This window comes from Phocoena sinus, chromosome 14, assembly GCF_008692025.1.
Source record: "Phocoena sinus isolate mPhoSin1 chromosome 14, mPhoSin1.pri, whole genome shotgun sequence".
NCBI classification, from domain to species: domain Eukaryota; kingdom Metazoa; phylum Chordata; class Mammalia; order Artiodactyla; family Phocoenidae; genus Phocoena; species Phocoena sinus.
Window position 1 is genome coordinate 38,320,316 of NC_045776.1, and position 24,873 is coordinate 38,345,188.

The 24,873-nt window shown below is 36.9% G+C and overlaps 1 protein-coding gene across 4 annotated transcripts in view; it reads right to left on the reverse strand.

Moving 5' to 3' along the window:
- The window catches only part of KIAA1328 (KIAA1328 ortholog), a 375,328-nt gene that overhangs the window by 238,329 nt on the left and 112,126 nt on the right, over window positions 1–24,873 (reverse strand). For all 4 annotated transcript variants that reach the window (XM_032602500.1, XM_032602499.1, XM_032602502.1 and 1 more), the window contains one exon: window positions 566–693. In XM_032602500.1, coding sequence (XP_032458391.1) covers window positions 566–693 — 128 coding nt within the window. The remainder of the gene's footprint in view (window positions 1–565; window positions 694–24,873) is intronic.

The window sequence follows — 24,873 nt, forward strand, 5'->3', positions numbered from 1 at the left end:
ACGTCACAACTGGCAGGGTTCTGAACTTTCATTTTATTATATAATATATACTATTTGATGATATGTATATAAATGTTAATATGCAAACACTCTCATATATACTTATGTGATTAATACATATATACAAACACAAAATCATGCTAAATGTTCCAGTTTTCTCCAGTTAAAGCTTTTACAATTTGCCAAGACACTTTCATTACTCTAAAACTCTAAACATGAGTTAGAAGAGGCTTATGAGTAAAAAAAAAAAAAAAGAGCCCACCTGATCTTCATTAAGTAACAAGAGCAGTGGGTTTTCTTTATCACTCCTGCTGTGCTTTCATACAATCAGGAGCTTCCCTCCTGACCCAGAGCCTGCTTCAAGTAATCATTCCTGACCTCTGGGCCCCAGGAACAGAAGAGGAAAGGGAAACAGGGAAGTAAATGAAGCCAACTCAATCACATGCTGTAACTGTAGGTCTAAAGACAATGTTGTATACAGTGAGACAAAGTAAAAGGCAGATAACTCTTCTGACATCTTGCTGATCCATTAAAGACAAGAAAAGGTAAGAAAAAAGATGCTTACCTGTTGTTCCTGAATTTTAGCAGCACCAAGTTCTGAGAGAGACACAGTGAGCTTCTCCTGCTGTTCTGATAGATATTTCTGATAGAGGCTTAGAAGTTCTTGACATTCTTTATACTGTAGCTGAAGAGGTGAGATTGCAAATTAAGGGAAAAAGCTAATAAATGGATTTAAACTGCATATATCGGTATTGTTTTTCAGATTTCAACAAAAAAAATAGAGACAGAAATGTAACCATACTTGGTGAGAGTGCAGGTAAGCTATAGTCTTCAGATGAACACAGCATATGTACCCCCCTCAAAATCATGAAACAATAATTCACAGGGAGTAACAATGTTTATCCTATTAAAATTTTTCTTTCTCAAGTCTTTAAATTTGATGAAGACAAACATATGCACAAGAATGAAGGTGGACCCCCATCTCACACCATATATAAAACTACCTGAAAATGGATCACTGACCTAAATTTAATAGCTAAAACTATAAACTTTATAAAAGCAAATCTTTGTGACCTTGGATTAGGCAATGGTCACCTAAAAGCACAGCAATGAAGAACAAATAAATAAATTGGATTTCAAATTTTAAAACTTTGTGCTTCAAAGGACAGTATTAAGAAATTGAAAAGACAACCTCCAGAATGAGAGAAAATATTTGCAAATCATACAAATGATAAGGTCTGGTATCCATATATATGTAAAGATGTTATATGACTCAACAATAAAAACTATTACCTAATTAAAACTGGGCAAAGGACTTGAATAGACATTTCCCAAAAGGAAATATACAAATGGCCAAGCAGCACAAGAAAAGATGCTTTACATTGTTAGCCATTAGCTACTAGGAAATGCAAATCAAAATCACAGTGAGATACCACTTTGCATTTACTAGGATGGCTATAATCAAAAAGACTGACAATAACAAGCACTGGCAAGAATATGGTGAAATTAGAACCCTCCCACATAGCTGATGGGAATGTAAAATGCCGCTGCTTTGGAAAATAATTTAGCAGTGCCTCAAAAAGTTAGACACAGAGTTACCATGACCCACAATTCTACTCCAATTCCCCAAGAGAATTGAAAATATAGGTTCACATTAAAAACTTATACATGCATATTCAGAGCAACATTATCCATAACAGTGAAAAAGTGAAAACAATCCAAATGTCTATCAATTGACAAATGGATAAACAAAATGTGGTATACCTGTAAAATGGAATATTATTCAGCCATAAAAAGAAACAAAGTATCCCTACATTCTACTATATGAGTAAAACTTGAATATATTATATGCTAAAGAAGCCAGGCACAAAAGGCTACAAATTCTATGTATGTTGTTGTTTAAAATACCTCTTCCAATGAGCCAGGGAAAAGAATACTTAGTTCTAAGTATACCAGATCACAAGTAAGAGTTACATTTATCCATGTTCACTTTCTGTTCTCTTCTCCAATTTTCTGAAGTACCCATTATGTGAGAAAAGCTAAATGGGGAAAAAAAGAGAAATGTCCAGAATAGGCAAATCCATATAGATAGAAAGTATATTAGTGGTTGCCAAAAGATGGAGAAGGGACATAGGGAGCACTTGCTGATGGATATGCGTTTTATGGGGGAGGCAATGAACATGATCTGGAAGTAGAAGGCTGTCTTTGCACACCTTTAGGAATATACTCAAAACCATTGAATTCTATACTTCCAAAGGGTGATTTTTATTGTATGTGAATTATATCTCAATAAAGCTGTTACTAAAAAATTCAGGGTGGAAGTGATGATACTGTTCTGGTCAAAGTAATTACTGCCTAATTTACATAGGAGGTTCTAACTATATTAAACATAACAGGATTATGATTAGATTTTTGTCCTATTTGTTTGGTTTTGCATAATGTCAATTTAGTCAATATTTCATTAATAAAAGCATCATCAGGAAATTTTCTGCCCATATACCTCCCTACATGTTTTACAGTCTAGTATGAAGAACATAGCAACCTAACTTGGGGTACCCTCTCCCACAGCTCCTCAAACTTGCAAAGTGCTCAGGAAGAAGATACTAAACTGCGCAGATCAGGTGTCTGGAAGACAGGGAGTTCTATCCAAGGGAGAGTTCTCTGTTCCTTATTTCTCACTGTGGTAATTTCTTCCCAAGGCTCATTCTTCTCTCAGATCATTTCTGAATCTCCCTAACACCTAATTATATATGCTGTTGTATAAAAATTACTGTCCAATAAGATTATTCTGTATAAATACTTTTATAACAGGTCATCATGATTAAGGGTGGGAATAGTATTTCTTAAATGTCAAAAATGGTGACTGGCTTCAGTGTTCTTCTTAACATTTTCATAACCATATCATTGCTTCTGGGCAGATTCCTATTCTAATAACTTTTGCCAATCCTGACTGAATAAATAACCAATTGCTTCATTATTCTCATTGTTAACCTTTAACAAAAACCAGAGATGGCTTGTAGAAGAGGAGCTGGTTCATAATGAAAGGATAGGTTACTAAGCTAAACAAATGCATTAAGTAGAAGAGCGTGTTTAATACTCAGCATCTTAAAAACAACCACAACAATACAATGAACAGTGGTCTAGATAAGCTAATATGTTTTCAAAGCCAATCTATATCAGACCAGGTTGGTTTTACATCTCCATGCTTTTCCTCAGCAAGTTCAAAAAGACAGGAATGATTTGTGGCAGTCCCAAGAGCCTCTGCCAGCTATGATGTATATAAAAAGAATTTTTTATTCTAGCTGTTACCATAGGCAATAATGTCTGTAATAGGTGAACATATTAGCCTGGACACAGAATATGAATTTGTCTCGAAAAAGCCAGCACAATTATACAGTCTAAGAGTTAAGTGTCAGCATTTGAAGACAAATTATAGCCAATTCATTTAAACACATGCTATGTGGCAGAATATAAAAACAAGCAGTCCTATCTTTATCAATTTCTTATATCTGTATTGATTCACCAGATTTTGAAATGCCCTCCCCTTTCCTGTAAAATCCAAAATATATGTACATGCAAAACAGTAATTTTCCTTCCTCCTTAGCACAATGAGACTTCAACCCTCCATCTGGAGAGAGAGATTTATGTTAGGAAAATGTAAGTAAAATGCCTTCTTAACTGATTTGGGGGAGGGCGTACAGTGAGAAAGAAGACATATTTAACTCAAGCCTGGCCAGCTGACAGAAAAGAATGCAACAGATGAAGGAAATTGAACCTAAGGGAAGGTGTGCACGAACCATGATGTGAACCTAGCATACTGCTGGTCTGCCCAACGACCATCAAGAACTGAGAGAAACTGCAGTCATCACAGCCTCATCAAAGAAAGCAAGCTTCGTAAGATAACAGAAATAAATATAAATTAATATTGAGCAACATCACATCAAAACCTAAACATATCAAATTAATTAGCTGAAATGGATGTTGGAAATGGTCATTTTGCAAAGCTTAAAGCCTTAACTCCAAAATGCATTATATAGAAAAATAAAACTAAAGATTGAAGCAGAATGAATAGGGAGATGAAAGAATAAAAACTGTGTGAGAAAAATCAGGGGTGGAAGTAGAAGGACCAGAAGACAGAATATACTAGTAGTTATGCTGCCCAAGTGATTGTCTTAAACCGGAAGAATTCCTCTGGTGGAGCAGAGACCACTCCCATCACCCCATCTCACCCTTGCCTCAGGTATTTAGGATACCTGAATCTGGTAGTTTACTACGTAAATTCTGATCTAATACAGAATGAAATGAAGAAAGGTCTCCATGAGAGGAGAAAAGGGAGAATAATCAATTTTTTTAAAACAACTCCATTTTGGGAACCGACTCCTCAGAAAAATGGCTGATTCCCATTCTGGGGTAGAGAAAGTACAAAATGAGCTTGAAATTCTTGTTATTTTAATGTAAGAAAGTGTTTAAAGACGAATAGATGAGGGCTTATCAAAAGGAATAGCAGCAACCCTGAAGGGGACTCAGCCTAATTTGGGACAATCTGAGCATCAAAAGGAATGACTCTAATTAATAGCAAATTAAATAAATAAAAATCTACCAGTTCATAGTGATACTTCAAAAGAAGGGAAGAGTGAAAGTGGAAAAAGTTGAAGTTCTTCTTTATAGAAAAATGCTAATTATTTAGAAGGAATGGTCAAATTTTAAAAATCACCACTTTGCAATCCCCAATGTAATAACTAGTTCAGGCGAGGATCATTAATTGATATTAAAACCAGTATGTAAAAGGTTAATAAATAAGATATTCATAAGGTGCCAAGATTAGTTATTTATAGCAAAGAAGAAAATGTACCTTTTTTTTTTTAACATCTTTATTGGGGTATAATTGCTTTACAATGGTGTGTTAGTTTCTGCTTTATAACAAAGTGAATCAGTTATACATATGTTCCCATATGTCTTCCCTCTTGCATCTCCCTCCCTCCCACCCTCCCTATCCCACCCCTCCAGGCTGTCACAAAGCACCGAGCCAATACCCCTGTGCCATGCGGCTGCTTCCCACTAGCTATCTACCTTACGTTTGTTAGTGTGTATATGTCCATGCCTCTCTCTCGCCCTGTCACAGCTCACCCTTCCCCCTCCCCATATCCTCAAGTCCATTCTCCAGTAGGTCTGCGTCTTTATTCCTGTCTTACCCCTAGGTTCTTCATGACAGAAAATGTACCTTTAAATGGTAAAATCTGGTAGTCATCATCTAAACAAAGTAAATTAATGTAGGATTACTAATAGTGAAAAAACCAGACATTATGTACCTCTTAATGTCTGAAGCAGGCAACATCACCTAAGAAATATTCTTGCCAAGAATGTTTTACCTGAATCAAACCAAGTCTGTAAATCTAACTCCCACTGCACAGGAATTAAAAGAAATAAAGGAACAAATTATATTATACCACAAGGAAACAGTCAGACAAATCCATAATGTGGGAGATTTTGCAAAGCACTTGACCTGAACTCTTCAAAAAGTAAAGTCATGGGGGAAAAAAGTGGGTAGGCCTATTTTAGATTAAGAGAGCAAAGATACAACCAAATGTAAGCCATGAATCAGACTGAATCCTGGCTCAGGAAGAGAAACAGCTATAAAAGACATTCTTGGGACAACTAGGGGAATTGGAATAGGGACTCAATACCAGTTGATATTACAGAACTACTGCTTACTGTCTTAGGTATCATAATGTGGCTTATAAAGATTCTTATGAATGTGAAGTACTTAGGGGTGACATATGACACCTGCCTCTTTAAAGTAGTAAAACAAATAAGCAAAATAAATTTTATATATGTAAGTAAATAAATTTACTTATATAAATTTATAATATAAATTAAACATAAATATATACATAGATTTGTATATATATATACATATATATGAGGAGGCAAAGCAAATAGAGCAAAATGTCAACAACTGTGGAATCTAGGTAGCAGGTATATGGTGGTTGATTGCACTATTCTGTCAACTTTTCTATATATTTGGAAACTGTCATAATAAAAAATTGTAAAAATACTTTTTTGTTGTTTTTGTGTTTTTTGTGTTTTCTTCTTTCTACTATTATTCAGTCACTTCTTGTCTTCCTACTCCGACCATAAGTTATCATGAAAGAAGCAGAAACCTAAACATCAGGTCAGACTCATAAGAGCTCTACAACTCCATTTATCCATGGTCATTAAGTCAGGTGACTAACCCTTAGTATGGTCTAATGATACACTAACTGGAACCTGTCATTTGAGCGAAGAATAGGCACATCCATGGCAGCAAAAGGCCATATAAAAAAGGCCCATTAAGGTTTCTTCCAGTTATTTAACAAAGGTACTAAGATAGAATGAATAAAAGCGCAGATTTAGGTGTCATCCAACACTCTCGGCTCAAATCTTAATTCTGGTACTTAGTAATGATATAACTTTGACAAGAAACTTCTCTGACACCCTCACCTGGGAATAATAATACCTACCTCACTTCACAGGGCAACTATGAATATGAATGAGTTAATAAAAGAAAAGAGTTTAGCATAGGGCAGAGCACAAGCATACATTCAATAGACTTTTTACATCAAGGGAACAAGAGATAACAAGTGCTGGTGAGGATGTGGAGAAAAGGGAACCCTTGAAAACCACTGATGGGAATGTAAATTGGGGAAGCCACTATGAAAAACAGTACAGAGGTTCCCCCCAAAATTAAAAATATGATCCAGCAATTCCACTTCTGGGTATATACCCGAAGGAAATGAAATCACTATCTTGAAGAGATATCTACACCCTCATGTTCATTGCAGCATTATTTACAACAGCCAAGACATGTAAACAACCTAAGTGTCTGTCAACAGATGAATGGATTAAAATGTTATACACAAACACACACACACACATATACATATATACGATGCAATATTATTCAGTCTTAAAAAAGAAGAAAGTCTTCCCATTTGTAACAACATGGATAAAATCTTGAGGGCATTATGCTAAGGGAAATAAATCAGACAGGGAAAGAAAAATACTGCATAATCTCACTTATATGTAGAATCTAAAGAAACTGAACTCACAGAAACGGAGAGGAGACTGGTGGTTGCCAATGGCTCAGGAGGGTGGGGGAAATGGGTGAGCGTGGTCAAAGTATACAAACGTACAGTTTTAGGATGAATAAGCTCTACGGAATGTAATGTACAACATGGTGACTACAGTTAACAACACTGTATTGTATACTTGAAAGTTGCTAAGAAAGTACATCTTAAATGTTCTCAACACGTACACATGTAATAGGTGTGTTAACTAATCTTATTGTGGTAATCATTTCACAATATGTACATATTACATATGTATATATTCACAATATATACATATTACATATATACAAACTTACATAATGTTATATGCCGAATACATCTAAATAAAGCTGAGATAAAAAAGACATCAAAGGGTTTAGAGAAAGATTTAAATAAATAAGGATAACATGTTCTGGGAGAGACATTTAAACAAAGGGTACAATGGACTTTTTTAAATGGGGGTAAGTAGTCACTTTGACAACACTTAGGGGAAGTCAGAAAATGCTTCAGAGAAGATGTGACCCTAGAAATGAATTCTGGAAGAGGAGTTTACAGATGCACTGGGTAGGAAGGGAAAGGAGTACCCTTGGCTGAAAGGTCACCAGGAGCAAAGGCATGGAGAAATGAAACAGATTTACACATTAAGGGAACTGCAAATAGGACAGTATGGATGGTCAACTGGTGGTGAGTAGGGAGAATGAGTGAAGAGGCTGCAGAGACAAACAGCGGCCAGATCTTGAATGTTACACTAAGTTGTTTGAATTTTATTTCTATATAACCCATTGATGTCTTACAACCAATTTGTATGCTGTAAAGATACCTTTGGTCAGAATGTGAAGGGTGGACTGGAGAGCTTGAAGAGAGAATGAAAGCAACCAATTAGAAAACGGCTATAACAGTCTAAAGCTAGAGATGAGAGGGGTCTGAATTGAAGTAATAATGGTAGGAATTAGGAGGTGACTGAGTTGAAGAGGGAAATTTAAGACAATGTCAAGTTATAAATTAGGTAGCAAGATGTATGACCAGTTGTATGATGCACAGTTCCATTTACCAAGACAGGGAATGCAGAACAAAGGTATGGGGGAAGGGGTGCAACTTTAGACACACTGAGTTGGAGATGCTTGGGGAGCATTTAGTTGAGATGGCCAATTGGGACATTTGAATCCCTAGGCCTAGAATTCAAAGAAGAGGTCTCATCAGAAACAGAGATTTGGGAGTTAATCACTTTGTAAGTGGTGGCTGAAGACACAAAAGTGTTTAACATTGTCTAGGAAAGTATTCAGTTTTGTTTTTTTGTTCATTCTTTCATTCATTCAACAAATAAGCACCGTTAGGCCAGGAATATTTGTCTGTTTTGTTTACTGCTGAATTCCTTAGCTTACATAATAGGAGCTCAATAAACACTGAATAATATTTACTGAGTACATTAACACCAGAGACTGTGCCAGGTGCTAGACATACAATGATGAACAAGACCAACACTGTCTCCTGCAGGGAGCTTACCTCCAGCAAGGAAGGCAGGTAATCAAGCACATACTTAAGATAACAAATGATGAAAGCAATACCAAGAACATTGATGTAGTTCTATGCAAGCACTTCCTAAGGGGACCCAGATGATGGAGGAGCCAGGGAAAGCCTCTTGGAGAAAAAAATGTTCAAACTGAGAGAAGAGAAGAGGGCCAATGTAACAACATGTAAAGGGCAGGCAGAGAGGAGGAATCAATAGAAAGATGTAGTCAACTGTGCCCAGTGGTGCAGAGGCCACACTAGTTAAAAGATGACATTGAGGAGGCTACAGTGACCCTTGCCAGAACACAAGTTTGTTCACCATTTCCCCCACTGTTTGGCTAGATCCTGTTTTCCCATCAGAGAGAAGTTCCTGGACAGAAAGAGCTATTTTATTCAGGGTCCCTCGAGGTAAAGACAGCTGACCATGTGCCTCCCACTCTCACGCAGTCCATTAGTCATGAGGCTCTCAGGGGATCTAGAGCTCAAAGAGCTTCACTAGGGCAGGTCCTCCTTTTACTCTGAACACCTACATAGTACTTAATATATAAAGACAGCACATAATCTATATTCTGCTTCAAATGTTTTGCCTACCCCCAGTCCTACACAATTCCTACTTATCCTTTCAAATTTAGCTTTATGTCAGCTCTTCCTCCTAACTTTGACCTCCATGCAGAATTAAGCATTTCATTATAGTAAATAGCATATAGCTAAAATTATTTGATTATATTACTATCACCTGAAGTGGCCTGTGAGTTCCTGAAATCATAGTATATTAATCTTGATCTCTCTCTATCACAGCAGGCACTTTTAAAATGAGAAATGAATAAAGGAATAAAAGTAAAGGAGCGCCTACTGAATTTCATGTGAGGTTTGGATTTGGAATCAAAGCAAACCAAAGATAGGCTATGTGGTCTTTAGCCAAGAAGACACCTAAAAATACCAATTCATTAAAAATTTTAAATTGTTCTAACCTCACAGATTTTCCTCTCTTGAAGCAAATAAAGTTTCTGATCATGTTATATTTCTTACTGCACAATCATTTCCTTTTTTCCCTTTTCAAAAAAAGAACATATTTTCTGAGATAAACAGTGAGGTCCAAATTATATATCTAGTTTGGCACTCAATGACAATATGTGCAATTGAAAACAGATTATTGGTAAAAGAAAAACTGATACCAAGATGAATTGACTAGCAGAGCTAGACAAGAATTTCATATGAATATTTATACTTTTATTAAGTTGTGATCTGTACTGGGGTACAAACCACTGATACAAGTCTGAAATTATCCATTTAATTAAAAGAGAAATTTATGGGGAACTTCCGGACAACAGTAACCTGTTAGGAAGGGAAACAAATCTCCAAATCAAACAGGGGAAAACTCAATGTTCTGGACACTTACAAAGGGAAGAAGAGGTAAATGCCTCACCTATTTTCTTCTGGACTCTACTCATTCTGTTTGAATAATAGCAGCAAAACAAGAAGCCATGGAAAGATACCTAATTAGAATATATAACTAGCTTTATAAGAGTTTTCTAAGCCTTACGGTCTTTACCTTGTTTCTTGCAGAGTCACAGAACAACATGGGGCAGAAATAGACTTGGAACTAAGATGCTTTACATCGTGTATTTTGCTCAGATCATTGAACCCTGAGGTTTTCCAGGAAACCAGCTATACAATGGAGACACAATATTTATTTCTCCAACTTTAAAGGCAAGGACCCTTATTTAAAAGTTCATACGCAGATATCTTAAAAAGTAGGCTATCAATGTACCAGGTTGATTAGAATTTTGAATTCTTTATACTAGTTTCCTTTCCACATAACACTCTAAGGATATACATTTTTTCAAGCATTCATGGTAGATGTTAAAGACAAGGTTACAAAAACATTTCTAATGAAAGTCATGCATTTTATCTTGCTTCTAACCTGCCTAAAAATGTATCTTTTGCGTAAGGATCCCTGTTTCAGCTAGACCTGAAGTATTTTCTCCATTTGGAAGGCTGCTTTAAATCAATACAACCTTTTTTTTTTTAACATCTTTATTGGAATATAATTGCTTCACAATGGTGTGTTAGTTTCTGATGCATAACAAAGTGAATCAGATATGCATATACATATATCCCCATACCTCCTTCCTCTTGCGTCTCCCTCCCACCCTCCCTATAGCACTTCTCCAGGTGGAGACAAAGCACCAAGCTGATCTCCCTGTGCTATGCGGCTGCTTCCCACTAGCTATTTTACATTTGGTAGTGTATGTATGCCTATGCCACTCTCTCACTTGGTCCCAGCTTACCCTTCCCCCTCCCTGTGTCCTCAAGTCCATGTTCTACGTCTATGTCTTTATTTTTGTCCTGTCCCTAGGTTCTTCAGAACCATTTTGTCTTTTTTTTTAGATTCCATATATATGTGTTAGCATACGGTACTTGTTTTTCTCTTTCTGACTTACTTCACTCTGTATGACAGACTCTAGGTCCATCCACCTCATTACAAATAACTCAATTTCGTTTCTTTTTATGGCTAATATTCCATTGTATACATGTGCCACATCTTCTTTATCCATTCATCTGTCAATGGGCACTTAGGTTGCTTCCATGTCCTGGCTATTGTAAATAGAGCTGCAATGAACATCATGATACATGACTCTTTGTGAATTATGTTTTTTCTCAGGATATATGCCCAGTAGTAGGATTGCTGGGTCATATGGTAGTTCTATTTTTAGTTTTTTAAGGGACCTCCATAGTGGCTGTATCAATTTACATTCCCACCAACAGTGCAAGAGGGTACCCTTTTCTCCACACCCTCTCCAGCATTTATTGTTTCTAGATTTTTTTGATGACGGCCATTCTGACCAGTGTGAGGTGATACCTCATTGTAGTTTTGATTTGCATTTCTCTAATGATTAGTGATGTTGAACATCCTTTCATTTGTTTGTTGGCCATCTGTATGTCTTCTTTGGAGAAATGTCTATTTACCTCTTCTGCCCACTTTTGGATTGGGTTGTTTGTTTTTTGGATATTGAGCTGCATGAGCTGCGTGTACATTTTGGAGATTAATCCTTTGTCAATTGCTTCATTTGCAAATATTTTCTCCCATTCTGAGGGTTGTCTTTTCATCTTCTTTATGGTTTTGTTTGCTGTGCAAAAGCTTTTAAGTTTCATTAGGTCCCATTTGTTTATTTTTGTTTTTATTTCCATTTCTCTAGGACGTGGGTCAAAAAGGATCTTGCTGTGATTTATGTCATAGAGTGTTCTGCTTATGTTTCTGTCTAAGAGTTTTATAGTGTCTGGCCTTCCATTTAGCTCTTTAATCCATTTTGAGTTTATTTTATTGTATGGTGTTAGGAGGTTTTCTAATTTCATTCTTTTACATGTAGCTGTGCCGTTTTCCCAGCACCACTTATTGAAGAGGGTGTCTTTTCTCCATTGTATATTCTTCCCTCCTTTATCAAAGATAAGGTAACCATATGTGCGTGGGTTTATCTCTGGGCTTTTGTCCTGTTCCATTGATCTGTATTTCTGTTTTTGTGCCAGTACCATACTGTCTGGATTACTATAGCTTTGTAGTATAGTCTGAAGTCAGGGAGCCTGATTCCTCCATCTCTGTTTTTCTTTGTGAAGATTGCTTTGGCTATTCAGGGTCTTTGATGTTTCCATACAAATGGTGAAATTTTTTGTTCAAGTTCTCTGACAAATGCCAGTGGTAGTTTGATAGGGGCTGCATTGAATCTGTAGATTGCTTTGGGTAGTAGAGTCATTTTCACAATGTTGATTCTTCCAATCCAAGAACATGGTATATCTCTCCATCTGCTGGTATCATCTTTAATTTCTTTCATCAGTGTCTTATAGTTTTCTGCATACAGGCCTTTTGTCTCCTTTGGTAGGTTTATTCCTAAGTATTTAATTCCTTTTGTTGCAATGGTAAATGGGAATGTTTCCTTAATTTCTCCTTCAGATTTTTTCATCATTAGTATATAGGAATGCAAGAAATTTCTGTGCATTAATTTTGTATCCTGCAAATTTACCAAATTCATTGATTAGCTTTAGCAGTTTTCTGGTAGAGTCTTTAGGATTCTCTATGTATAGTATCATGTCATCTACAAACAGTGAGAGCTTTACTTCTTCTTTTTCGATTTGGATTCCTTTTATTTCTTTTTCTTCTCTGATTTCTGTGGCTAAAACTTCCAAGATTATGTTGAATAATAGTGGTGAGAGGGGGCAACTGTGTCTTGTTCCTGATCTTAGTGGAAATGGTTTCAGTTTTTCACCATTGAGAATGACGTTTGCTGTGGGTTTCTCATATATGGCCTTTATTATGTTAAGGTAAGTTCCCTCTATGTCTACTTTCTGGAGGGTTTTTATCATAAATGGGTGTTGAATTTTGTCAAAAGCTTTTTCTGCATCTATTGAGATGATCATATAGTCTTTATTCTTCAATTTGTTAATATGGTGTATCACACTGACTGATTTGCGTATATTGAAGAATCCTTACATTCCTGGGATACACACCACTTGATCATGGTGTATGATCGTTTTAATATGCTGTTGGATTCTATTTGCTAGTATTTTGTTGAGGATTTTTGCATCTATGTTCATCAGTGATATTGGCCTGTAGTTTTCCTTTTTCGTGATGTCTTTGTCTGGTTTTGGTATCAGGGTGATAGTGGCCTCCTAGAATGAGTTTGGGAGTGTTCATCCCTCTGCTATATTTTGGAAGAGTTTGACAAGAACAGGTGTTAGCCCTTCTCTAAATATTTGATAGAATTCACCTGTGAAGCCATCTGGTCCTGGGCTTTTGTTTGTTGGAAGATTTTTAATCAGAGTTTCAAGTTCAGTGCTTGTGATTGGTCTGTTCATATTTTCTATTTCTTCCTGGTTCAGTCTCGGAAGGTTGCGCTTTTCTAAGAATTTGTCCGTTTCTTCCAGGTTGTCCATTTTATTGGCATATGGTTGCTTGTAATAATTTTTCATGATCCTTTGTATTTCTGCAGTGTCAGTTGTTACTTCTCCTTTTTCATTTCTAATTCTATTGATTTGAGTCTTCTCCCTTTTTTTCTTGATGAGTCTGGCTAATGGTTAATAAAATCTTTTTTGAGTTACAGGAGCTAGCCTAGAACTGTAGAAGAAAAGGCTGTTATCACACCCCTCCCCTCATCAGAAGCTACTTTATAAGGCAAACTGCTGTAACAACGATTAACAGTTGAAAATTTCAAATTTCAATAGGGGTAAATTCCTGACAACACAGACCACTGAAAATGGTCTGCACACTAAGCCCTCTAGACTGTGAAAGGCCAATAAGTGAAGTTATGTGTATAATGCTTTGTGAAGCAGGGCTAAACATACCAAGCCAGGGTCTACTATCTCCAGCCATGAGGAACAGGGTAAAAGCACCTTAGAAAGAAGTCATCTCATTCTGCTCCCTACCTTCAAGAAGAAGAGTCTTGTTCTTGTCATTAAATTAAAACCCTTCATCAACTATCAATATCAATATATACAACACCTCTCTCTTTTCATACACCTCTATTTGTGTACTTGAACTATTTATGCTGCTGTGTAAGATCATCCATTTCTGAGTGGAAATGTAAAATGAGTGTAAGAGGTCCCTTAATCTTCTCTTTTCCAAACTAAATAATCCAGGGGCATTATGCTTCCCTCATATAGTTCATCTTCCAGCCCTTATCAGTTTTGTGCTTGTCATCTCTTCCTTCTTCAGTTCCTCATTAGAGTTCTTTTATAAGAGTCAGACCACCATCGCCTACTAAACAATTAAATGTTTATCACCAGGAATAGGTACCTGCATTAGAATATCTGAATACGGCTCAGTATAACCTCTACTTGGGGGTGGGGCACTTCTAAGTGCTTTAAAGGAATTATATTTAACCCTCATCAAAAGAAAAAAACATAAAGTACTATTATTACTCTCATTTTACAAATACATTTGCAGCACAAATAAATGTGCAGCACAGAATGGCTAAACACTTATGCAAGGTTAATTACTCTGCCAGTGAGCTGGGATTTGGAGTATAGTATACACAGGTATCACCTGTGAATCTCATTAGAAAGCAGACACTGATTCAGTAGATCTGAGGTAGGGCCTAAGGTTCTACATTTCTAACAAGCTTCTGAGGGATTCTGATTGCTGGTCCAGGGACCACACTTTCAGTGTGCATACCACCTCCCAGAACCCTCCTTACTCCGTATCAGTGAGAGGAGGCCCGTCCTCCTTCCTTACGGTGAAGTGTAATACATTATTGGACTCCGTTGCTTCCTCCCTTTAATCTGTCCTTACAAATGATGATGCTTTTTCTCTTTTTTGGTCAACTGCTTTGTTTTGGAAAGAAGCATACAGAAATACATTTCTATTGTGGCTGACTACTGAAGTCATAACAATTAGCAAGTATTAACTGTAAGGCTTGACAATCTATATTGGGGAAGAGTCCACAGGAAAAAACAAACAACCACATTTCGTCTCTTCTACTTTCAAATAGATACCCAACCCCTACCTTGCCCAAGCACACTTTTAAGCCTAACTTTATAGTATAACTTCTGAATTCAGTTTAACATTGCAGACCATTAGTGCAGACCAATAGCACTCTCACCAAAGTTGCATGCACCTTTTAATGCAGTATGAAAATATGACCAATATAATAATTCTAAGTAAAAAATCAAACAATTTCCATAAAATAGTATTCATAACTAGAGTAAAAAAGGAGAGTTCTTATAGAAAGGAATCACATCTAACATTTTAAGGTTAAATTGGAAGAAGCAGCAGGAATATCTCATTTCTTCCCTCTTTGAAAATGACTAGGGCTACTGTTCACAAATGTAAATTACTACACAGAGAAAAATTAAGTAACATCTATGTGCAGGTTTATTATCTAAACCCAGCAAATGCTGCAAAAACCGAAGGTAATAAAGCATTTTATGAACAACTTCACTTCACTGGTTCCTAATGTAATTGAGCTTACGTGAACTGTTTAGCAGAATGCTATTTAAAAACCTGTTAAAGAACCAGATCACTTACTTGACCCTCCACTCAAGAAAAGTTATAGAGCAACAGCCCAAAATATTCAAGGAGAAAAGTTTTACAGTGTCATTAAAATCAAGAAGTTAGGTTTTTGACTATTTTTTAACAATATTGACTACGAAATAAATTAATCCAAGAGGCCACATTTAAAAGAACAATCCCTGAGACCTACGTTTTTATCTACATATGCTTAACAGAGAATTGACATCTACCATAAAATTCAAAAGTAATGAACTGAATAGCCAATGATTTATATTCTATTTTTTGACTAGTTTAAGAAATTCTACTGGGAGGCAGAAAATTTATATATTTAGTTTCTGTCTAGTAGTGATACTTTTTTTTTTTTGAAAAATCAGTCTTAGCTAAATCAATTCACCCATGTCTGCACTGGGAGGGAAAATATCATCTTATGGACTAAGGTAAAGTGTCTAAATACAATAGGATATGTTCAGAAAATTGAGTCAATTTAAGTAGCCAGAAAAAAATTTTAAAGAAAAAAGTAAAATAAGTATAATGGGATTTCTGGTTCCAGAGAAGATGGCGTAAACATAATTTTCCCTATCTCTTTCACTAATGATAGTTAAAAGTCCTGGTCATGATATACAATATAAACATAAGAAGACCCTAAAAGATGGAGAGGTGGTAGAATGGCTAGGAGTCTCAGAACCTGGTGAACAACACAGAGGAGAGCTGCCTAGTTTTGTTTTTAACCTCATATATCCAGGACTGAGTGCTGGAGAAAACAACAACCCAGAAATGGCAATGGACACAGACAAAAATAAAAATCCAAGAGAGGCCTGCTTTCACCAGCCAAAAGAAAAAATGGGGGGAGGGGAGGAACCTAGCAAAATGAAAACCTTTTAGACAAGAACTGCCTTAATCAAGCCAAACACCGCAGAAAAGATTGCAACACTACCCCACCTCCATCAGCAAAGGCTCAGTGAGGAGCTTAGACTTCTAGGTGTCCCTCTATTCCCCAACCCCTCTCTGCGGGGGTGGTATCAGAGAAGACTGAATGGGGCAGACTGATGGTAATGACTCCCTCCCCTACCTCTTTCACCCTCATGATTATCAGCAGAGGTCTCTTAGTTTGGACTTCCACTCCCATCTACCTTTAATGAGGTATCCTTCCCTACTGGGGTGGTGTCAGAGGAAGCTGAGTGGAAAGCCAAGAATTTCATGACGTATCAGCAGTAACAGTGGAGGCCGTTTGGGAAGCCCCTGTCCAAGCCAGGTGGTATCAGCAGAGGTCTAGTACGGCACTGAACTTCTATCCCCCACCCAGCAGTAATTAAGTGCCCACCTCACCCTGGGTGTCAAAAGAGGCTGAGTAGGGACCCTGAACTTCCACCTTCACCTAAAAGTAATGAGGTGGAGCCTCCTCTTTCCCCACTAGTGTGATGTCAGAAAAAGTCTGCTGAAAGAGATGATTTAAATAAGACCATAACATAATACTCAAAATGTCTAGAATACAATTAAAAATCACTTGTCATACCAAGAACCAGGATAAACTTGAATTAGAAAAGACAATCAACAGATGCCAATACTGAAATGACACAGTTGTTGGAATTATCTGACAAGAATTTTAAAGGCGCCATCATGAAATGTTTCAATAAGCAATTACAAACATGCTTAAAACAAATGAAAAAAGTCTCAGCATAGAAAATATAAAGAACAGTCAAATGGAAACGTTAGAACTGAAAAAAATGATAACCAAAATAAAAAGCTTACTGGATGGGCTCAACAACAGAATGGAGGGTACATAGGAAAGAATTAGTGAAGTTGAAGATAGAACAATACACCTTATCCAATCTGAATATCAGAGAGAAAACAAACAGACAAAGAAAATAAACAGAGCCTCAAGAACCTGAGGGACTATAATAAAAGATCCGACGTTCCAGTCACTGGAGTCCCAGAAAGAGAGCAGAAAGAGGGTGGAGCTGGAAAAATATACAAAGAACCAACACCTGAAAATTCCCCAAATTTGGCAAGAACCATAAACCTACAGTCCAGAAGTCAAGCGAGGGACTTCCCTGGTGGCGCAGTGGTTAAGAACCTACCTCCCAATGCAGGGCACATGGGTTTGATCCCTGGTCCGGGAAGATCCCACACACCGTGGAGCAACTAAGCTTGTGCACCACAACTACTGAGCCTGTGCTCTTTTCTCCTTTTTAAATCTCTTTCACTGACTTTCCCTTGCTTATCCTTAAATGCAGATATTCCCTAAGATAATGTCCTAGAACTTATTCAGTACCTTTTCCCATGACCCTATATAATACCATAGCTTCAAATTCAATATATATGCTGGTGAGCCCCAAATTTCTGTTTTTTAGCTATTCAAGAGAAGTGACTACGCTTCTATAGCAGTCCCATGTTACAAACATGATTATTATCCAGTAGAGTACATGCACATACTTGGCACTATATGTTTTATAAAATATAGGTAAGATATTTGCTAAACTTCTAATTTCTCAAATCATTTTCAGTATTTTCAAATCATAATGTTGAGTTTTCATATTTAAATAACCAGTTAGTGCTCCAAATAAGTTTTCACATCCTACTATCATTTAGAGCACCGTCATTATATTGTTGAAAGATGTCACTTTATTATAAAGTGCTAATACATACCAGTTTCATTTGAAGGAAACATGAAGTTTACTTTACTAGAGAATAATATGGCACAATCAGTTCCTGACTTGAGTACCCTTTGAAATGAATCCAAAATGACATATGCTATAATACAAGTGAATTAAGTTAGGGTATCATATACAACAAAAAAGAAATCACACTGAATAAAATTAAGGACTATGTTATCCATCAATATAATTTTTTTTCTTTTTCTCCAACTGGTTTCAATAAGATTACAGTAATATTCAGGTTTCTAACCCCCAAAATTAATTGTTTTCTAATTCCATCTATACCACTTGTGCAACAATTGTTTTAAAATGACTTAAAAGCAATGAAAAATGCTAAATAACTCCCCACTCTGATAAAATCACTGATATGACTTATTTATACTAATGGAATAAAGATCACAAGCACTACATTATTTCACTGAATTTAACATTTTCAATGATCAAGCAGTTTGTGTGTATCTTCTCCCCAGTTCTGGTAATGGCCCTGAATATACAGACCACGTAAAAATGATAGGCTGTGTTTTAAGATATAGAGATCACCATATGGGTATCAACAGGTATTAATGCTAAGCAAGCCAAGAAAATATGTAAGGAAGACTTAATAACAAACGAAATTGTGTACTTAAATAAATACTACAAACAAAATTTGCCTTTACTCAAGGCAAATCCATTGTTTTATAATAGAGATGTATTCCAAGTTGGATACCTGTGGAATTTCACACGAGTGTTAGGTACTGATTTTCTGACACTCCCTTTGAATATACAAGTCCCAAACAACCAAGGTAGGCACTCTGAACATCTTTTCCCTGGCATGTTCCTTCAGTTAAAAAAAGGGTTGTATGTATAGATGCCAGTGGGCCACGATGCCTATAGCCAGCATCTACTGGCTAAGTAGCACTGTACCAAATCCTGTGAGCGCTGAGGGAAGTAAATTTGCTTTGGCATCATTTCTAGGATGCCTCCTGGAATAAAATTTGGGAATGTTCTGTCTCTAGGAAATGGTGGATGATTTTTTAATTTACGTATTTTTCAATCCAATTGCCAGCAAAATCTCCCTTTCAGTAAGCAGTGAGAATTATGATAATGTAGCTGAAAACAACACTCCCCAGAATACAGACATAACCTCTCAGCTGTGTGCTTCACTTTCTATCATACACAAGAGATCCGTTAAAAATGAAATGCTAGCTCCACTGGGTGGCACATGACTAAGACATAGGAAGGGTTACTCTACTACTAAAAATTATTCTGCCTTTTGTTTCCTCATGAAAAAATATTTAGATTACCAAATTAAAACAAATAAAAGTAACACGGCATAATTTAGCTGTCGTTTTCTACCAAATTGCTTATAACTGTAACCATAAAATGATAATAATCTACCATATGTGCAGCTGCAAAACTAAGAAAAGCACTGGTCAGTGTTGCTGAGAAATGTGAACCTACTACTCTCCCTGGTGCCTGTGCAACTGAATTGCAATAAAATCAAAGTTTCATTTCTCCAAGTGGGAAATTTTATATGCTGTCAGTTCTGCCATAAGGCTTGTTTTGAAAACACAAATTTGTTTCAGTGCATTTGATGTATCTGAAAATAATCTGAGCACAATGTGACTCTCAACCCATAAGAAATGCTAGGTGCAGGCAGAAAATGGCAGCCAGCTGACTCAGGCCCAGTAGGAATACACAAAAACACACCCACACACCTCACACCTCAAACATCTACCAGCTAAGGTAGCTCACCCTGTGTTATGGCCACACCCACACACACCTAGTGTTAAAACTTTCTATACAATCTCAGTAACTCTTCTTCTACCACTTTACAATAACTCACAAACTGCAACCCCTTTCAGTGTCCATTTCCATCAGCATACTTCAGGTATGTTCAAGGTAAAACACCATGTTTATTGCAGTATTTATGTGTTTCTTAATTAATATTTGTAAAACTGTGCTATCATTTTTATTAGTTTCCTTTAAAAAAGTGTTGCAATGATGAAGTTTTGAGTGTTGTGCCCCTAAACACATTTTTCCCATAAGTGGGGTTTTGGGGCATGATTTTGCAGTGTGATTTTTAGGAACATGTATGTCTCCTTTTAGCAGAACTAATTGTATAATAAATAGTAAAATGTATGCCTCTACTATATTTGTGTATAGGACAAGAGTAAATATAAATAATTATTTAAATCTTGTAACTTAAAAAATGTGTTTTATGTGTTTATTTTCATGAGAGTATTACTGACTTTTTCTATCTCCTTTTAGAAAGGCTCTTTTCTCAGTTATAAACCTTTATAAGAATTCAGGAAGGAAAAAGTTTTACATATATACATAATACAAAGTTTATTTATTCATTTATTTATTTTTTGCTGTACGTGGGCCTCTCACTGCTGTGGCCTCTCCCGTTGCGGAGCACAGGCTCCCGACACGCAGGCCCAGCAGCCATGGTTCACGGGCCCAGCCGCTCCGCGGCACGTGGGATCCTCCCGGACCGGGGCACGAACCCGTGTCCCCTGCATCGGCAGGAGGACCCCCAACCACTGCGCCACCAGGGAAGCCCCAAAATTTATTATGTGTGTGTGTGTACACACACACACACACACAGCCACTTTTCCCATTCAAGCTATTAATCATACCAAATAATTTGTGCCCCTGCTATGACTTGACAACCAAATTCTTTCCAGAAGTCTGAGGTGAGAAAAGGGCCAAATGACTCAAAAAACAGACAGGATGATTCCTTGTTTTGTGTTTGTATGTCACTTAAAACTGGAATTAACCAAAAAGTTGCATAAGAAAATAAGCAATCCATTAAGGAGAGAGACTGGGGTTCAAGGCAACACAAACAGCCCAAAGAGCTGTTCTCACCAATGATAAATGCAGTTTCTTATAATAGGTTTTCCATTTTTCTGAAAAATACCCTCATTGTATTCAGATAAAAGGGAAGTCACCATAACCTTCAGGAATTCATAAGCCTTCACTTTGTTAAATACTCTTGCTTACATCCAATGCTTCTCAATCACAGCAAGGTTTGTCAACTGCATACCTTCCTTATCAGAGTATATACTTCAACATTAGCAGTTTGTCTACATCGGGTTTAACCTTTTCACATTAGCAACCTACTGTAAATAAAGAAAAACTTACTGTCAGGCAGGAAAGTCTAAGTGTGGGGCATGGAGCATTGGTATCACCTGGGAGCTTTTAAGAAATGCAAAAGGCTGGGGCTCTCTCCAGATATGGCTTAGTCTGCATTTTATCAAGCTGCATAGGTGACTGATGTACACATTAAAGTCTGAGAAGCACAGGTCTAAACTACTATATGACAAACTCCCAGGCTCCATTTCTGCCTGTTTTGCACTTCTATGAAGTTAAGAAAAACAGCTTTCCTGACACCAAAGTATAAGTCTTTTACAGTGAATTAACTGGAATGCTAATTTACAAAAAATATGCTGCCATTTTGTTAGTCTTTCTAACCTTGTTAGAACACAATCTGTTTGGATCACAATGGATAAGAATGGAGAGTATGGCCACAAAAGATATGTGAGATAAAACTGATTAAATATGACTAAATATTAATTCCTAAAAAGGCAGAATTCTATATATAAGTATATATAAAATATAAAACATGTCTTTTTTTCATTTATACATGCAAAACAGTAGACATGTGTGCAATAAAAACCCTAGCAACTCATGCTTATGTCATATGCCTAGGACATATTTCATTAATTAGACAAACATTTAAAAAACTACAGAGTTAATGTTTCTTCCCCAATTGTATATAAAAGCACTAAATTGAGTGACCTGGTTACAATGAATTAAAACCTACAGAAGAAATGGTTTAATAATGGTACCTTTATACAATTCAATGTGATAGGACAATTTATCACAGATTTTTACTGAAAACCAGTATACAGCTCATTAATACATGCATATTGCCATATAATTTTAAGTGCTAAGCACCCAGAAATTCTCTGGTAAAATGTCCCCTGTTATCTCAATCTATCTCCTTTGACCTCTAAATAGGCACACACACGGTATACATTTGACATAGACTAGCCTGGCTCCTTCATTAGGACAAAGGGCTGCAAAGTGCTGAGGGATACAGTCTCCACTTTCCCTATTCTTTTGTGTGTGTACGCTTTTATTTTTTAATTGAAATGTATTTGACATATTACACTGTGTAAATTTAAGGTGCACAAAAAAACATGTTAATTTGATACATTTATATATACTGCACCAATATGATTGCATTACAGCGAGAGTTAGCACCTCTATCATGTCACATAATCATCATTTCTTTTTTGTGGTGAGAATATTTAAGACCTATTCTCTTGGCAAGGTAATAATTATAATGCAATATTGTTATCTATATTCACCATACTGTGCATTAGAGCTCCAGGACTAGTTTATCTCCTAATCGCAAGTTTTCCTCTCTCCTTGATCTGTTTCTTACAAGTCCATGACAAAACCAAACCAAACTAAAACCAAAATCCCAACTAAGCAAATATATGGTTCCAGATAACATAATGAATCAGATGGTCATATGCTATCTGGGATGGCAAAGATGGCATTATCTGGGCAGCTATTCACGAGCAGGGGAGATGCCCTTTTCCTTAAAATATAAACTGAAAGGATTATACCAAAGGAGCTCCAAATTTGCTATTTTTAGTAAGTGACTTCAGGTCTGGGTAAGTGGGGAAAGGGAAAAGGGAATAGGAGAATAGAATAAAGGAAAATGCATCAAGGAAGAAAATATGTATGCTCAGGCAAACAGACTAACCAATAAAGGTCAAAAACAAACAAAAGTGCAAAAAATAAAAAAATTTCTTCCTAATTCACTGGGAGAATTATAATGTCTTGCTTTCCTCGGAAAGATAAGGGTACAAATTCTTGAACTGATATGTTGGAATTCCAGATATAAGTAGTATTAAAAATCAGGTTCAGCAAGAGAAGAAAGACAAAATAAACTATGCTAGCTAATAAAAGCACAACAATAGAGATTAAGACAAAAAAGGGAGACCTGTTTGGATCTAGAGATTTCATTTAGGATGGATGCTTTCCACCCAAACTTTGGCAAACTTTCTAAAGGTCCAGATAGTATTTCATGTTTTGCAGGCCATACTGTATCCCACAAATGAACAACTCTGTGATTGCAGTGTAAACATAGATAATACAGAACCAAGTAAGCATGGCTGTGTTCCAAAAAAGCTTAATTTACAAAAGTAGGCAGTAGCCTGGATTTGACCTGTAGGCTGTAGTTTGCAAGTACTGCTATAGCCTAGCTTAGAACTAGAAAAACTATGGCTCCAACTTTCCTGGGGTTTTATGAGAAACAGAAATGATGAGTGAGAGTCACTTGGCCTCCAGCAGGAAGTGATCTCTAAGATCTCTGTCACTGATTTTGAGAGTGATTAGCCCTTTGAAAACTAACTTGGGCTAGTATTTATATAGTTATTACAGACCTTGTTCTATCATATCACAGTGACATATACTTTTCCTTTCCCTAAGCTTCCTTCTTGTTATTTTCATAATAATAAAAAAACAATTTTCCACTGGAAGTGCTAGCCAGAGCAATTAGGCAAGAAAGAGAAATACACAGGTTCTGTATCTGAGAATAGAGGGTCAACTGTACAACTGTACAACACCCATCTTGAAGCAGACTCAAGATGCCTATTAAAAATATGCTCCTGGGCTTCCCTGGTGGCGCAGTGGTTGAGAATCTGCCTGCCGATGCAGGGGACACGGGTTCGTGCCCCGGTCCGGGAAGATCCCACATGCCGTGAAGCAGCTAGGCCCGTGAGCCATGGCCGCTGAGCCTGTGCGTCTGGAGCCTGTGCTCCGCAACGGGAGAGGCCACAACAGTGAGAGGCCCGCATACTGCAAAAAAAAAAAAAAAAAAAAGCTCCTATCCATTCATTTCAGCACTGCAACTACTATTTTAAAACGTACTACTATTAGCCTCAAAGTTAGAAAAGGCAGTTCTATATGTGATGCATTTCTTCTTAGAGCTCTTTAATTCATATATAAAAGATATATCATGATTATAAGGGAGGTCCACTCTGCTTAGAATGTAGAAAGTCTCAAGAGTTTACTCCCACACTAATGATGAGAAAGAGCCAGAGAATCTGTAGACCTTTTTTGCACCCATCAGAGTTCATGTCACAAGAACTGAACTCCAAAGGTGACAAGCCTCTCCAAGGAGAGACAGGACACAGAACTCAGAGGAAGAAGTGGTCATCATAAAAGGCAGATAAGAAAAAACAGCTGAAAAATTATAATAAAATTTTAATAAAAGCTGAGTGTGGGCTAATATGACAGCTTACACATTCCTGGGAGCATCAGACATAGAAGACATAGGAGAGTATGCATTCCCTCACCAGATTTTTCTCACAGGCCCCTACCAGGGGCTTATAGGACATATAATGAAGCAAGAGACCTAAGAGAATTTCCATCAGTGATGCCTATGTACAAAACTCTGCCTACTTCTTGGATCATTCTCTTATAGAAAGCAAAAGCTAGAAGTTTCTATGAGGTCAGGAAACACTGCTGCCCTACCTATACCCAGAGAGACCAGGAACATTAGGAAAACCCTGCCAGTACTCCAGAACCCACAATAAGCACAAGGTAGCAGAAGCCC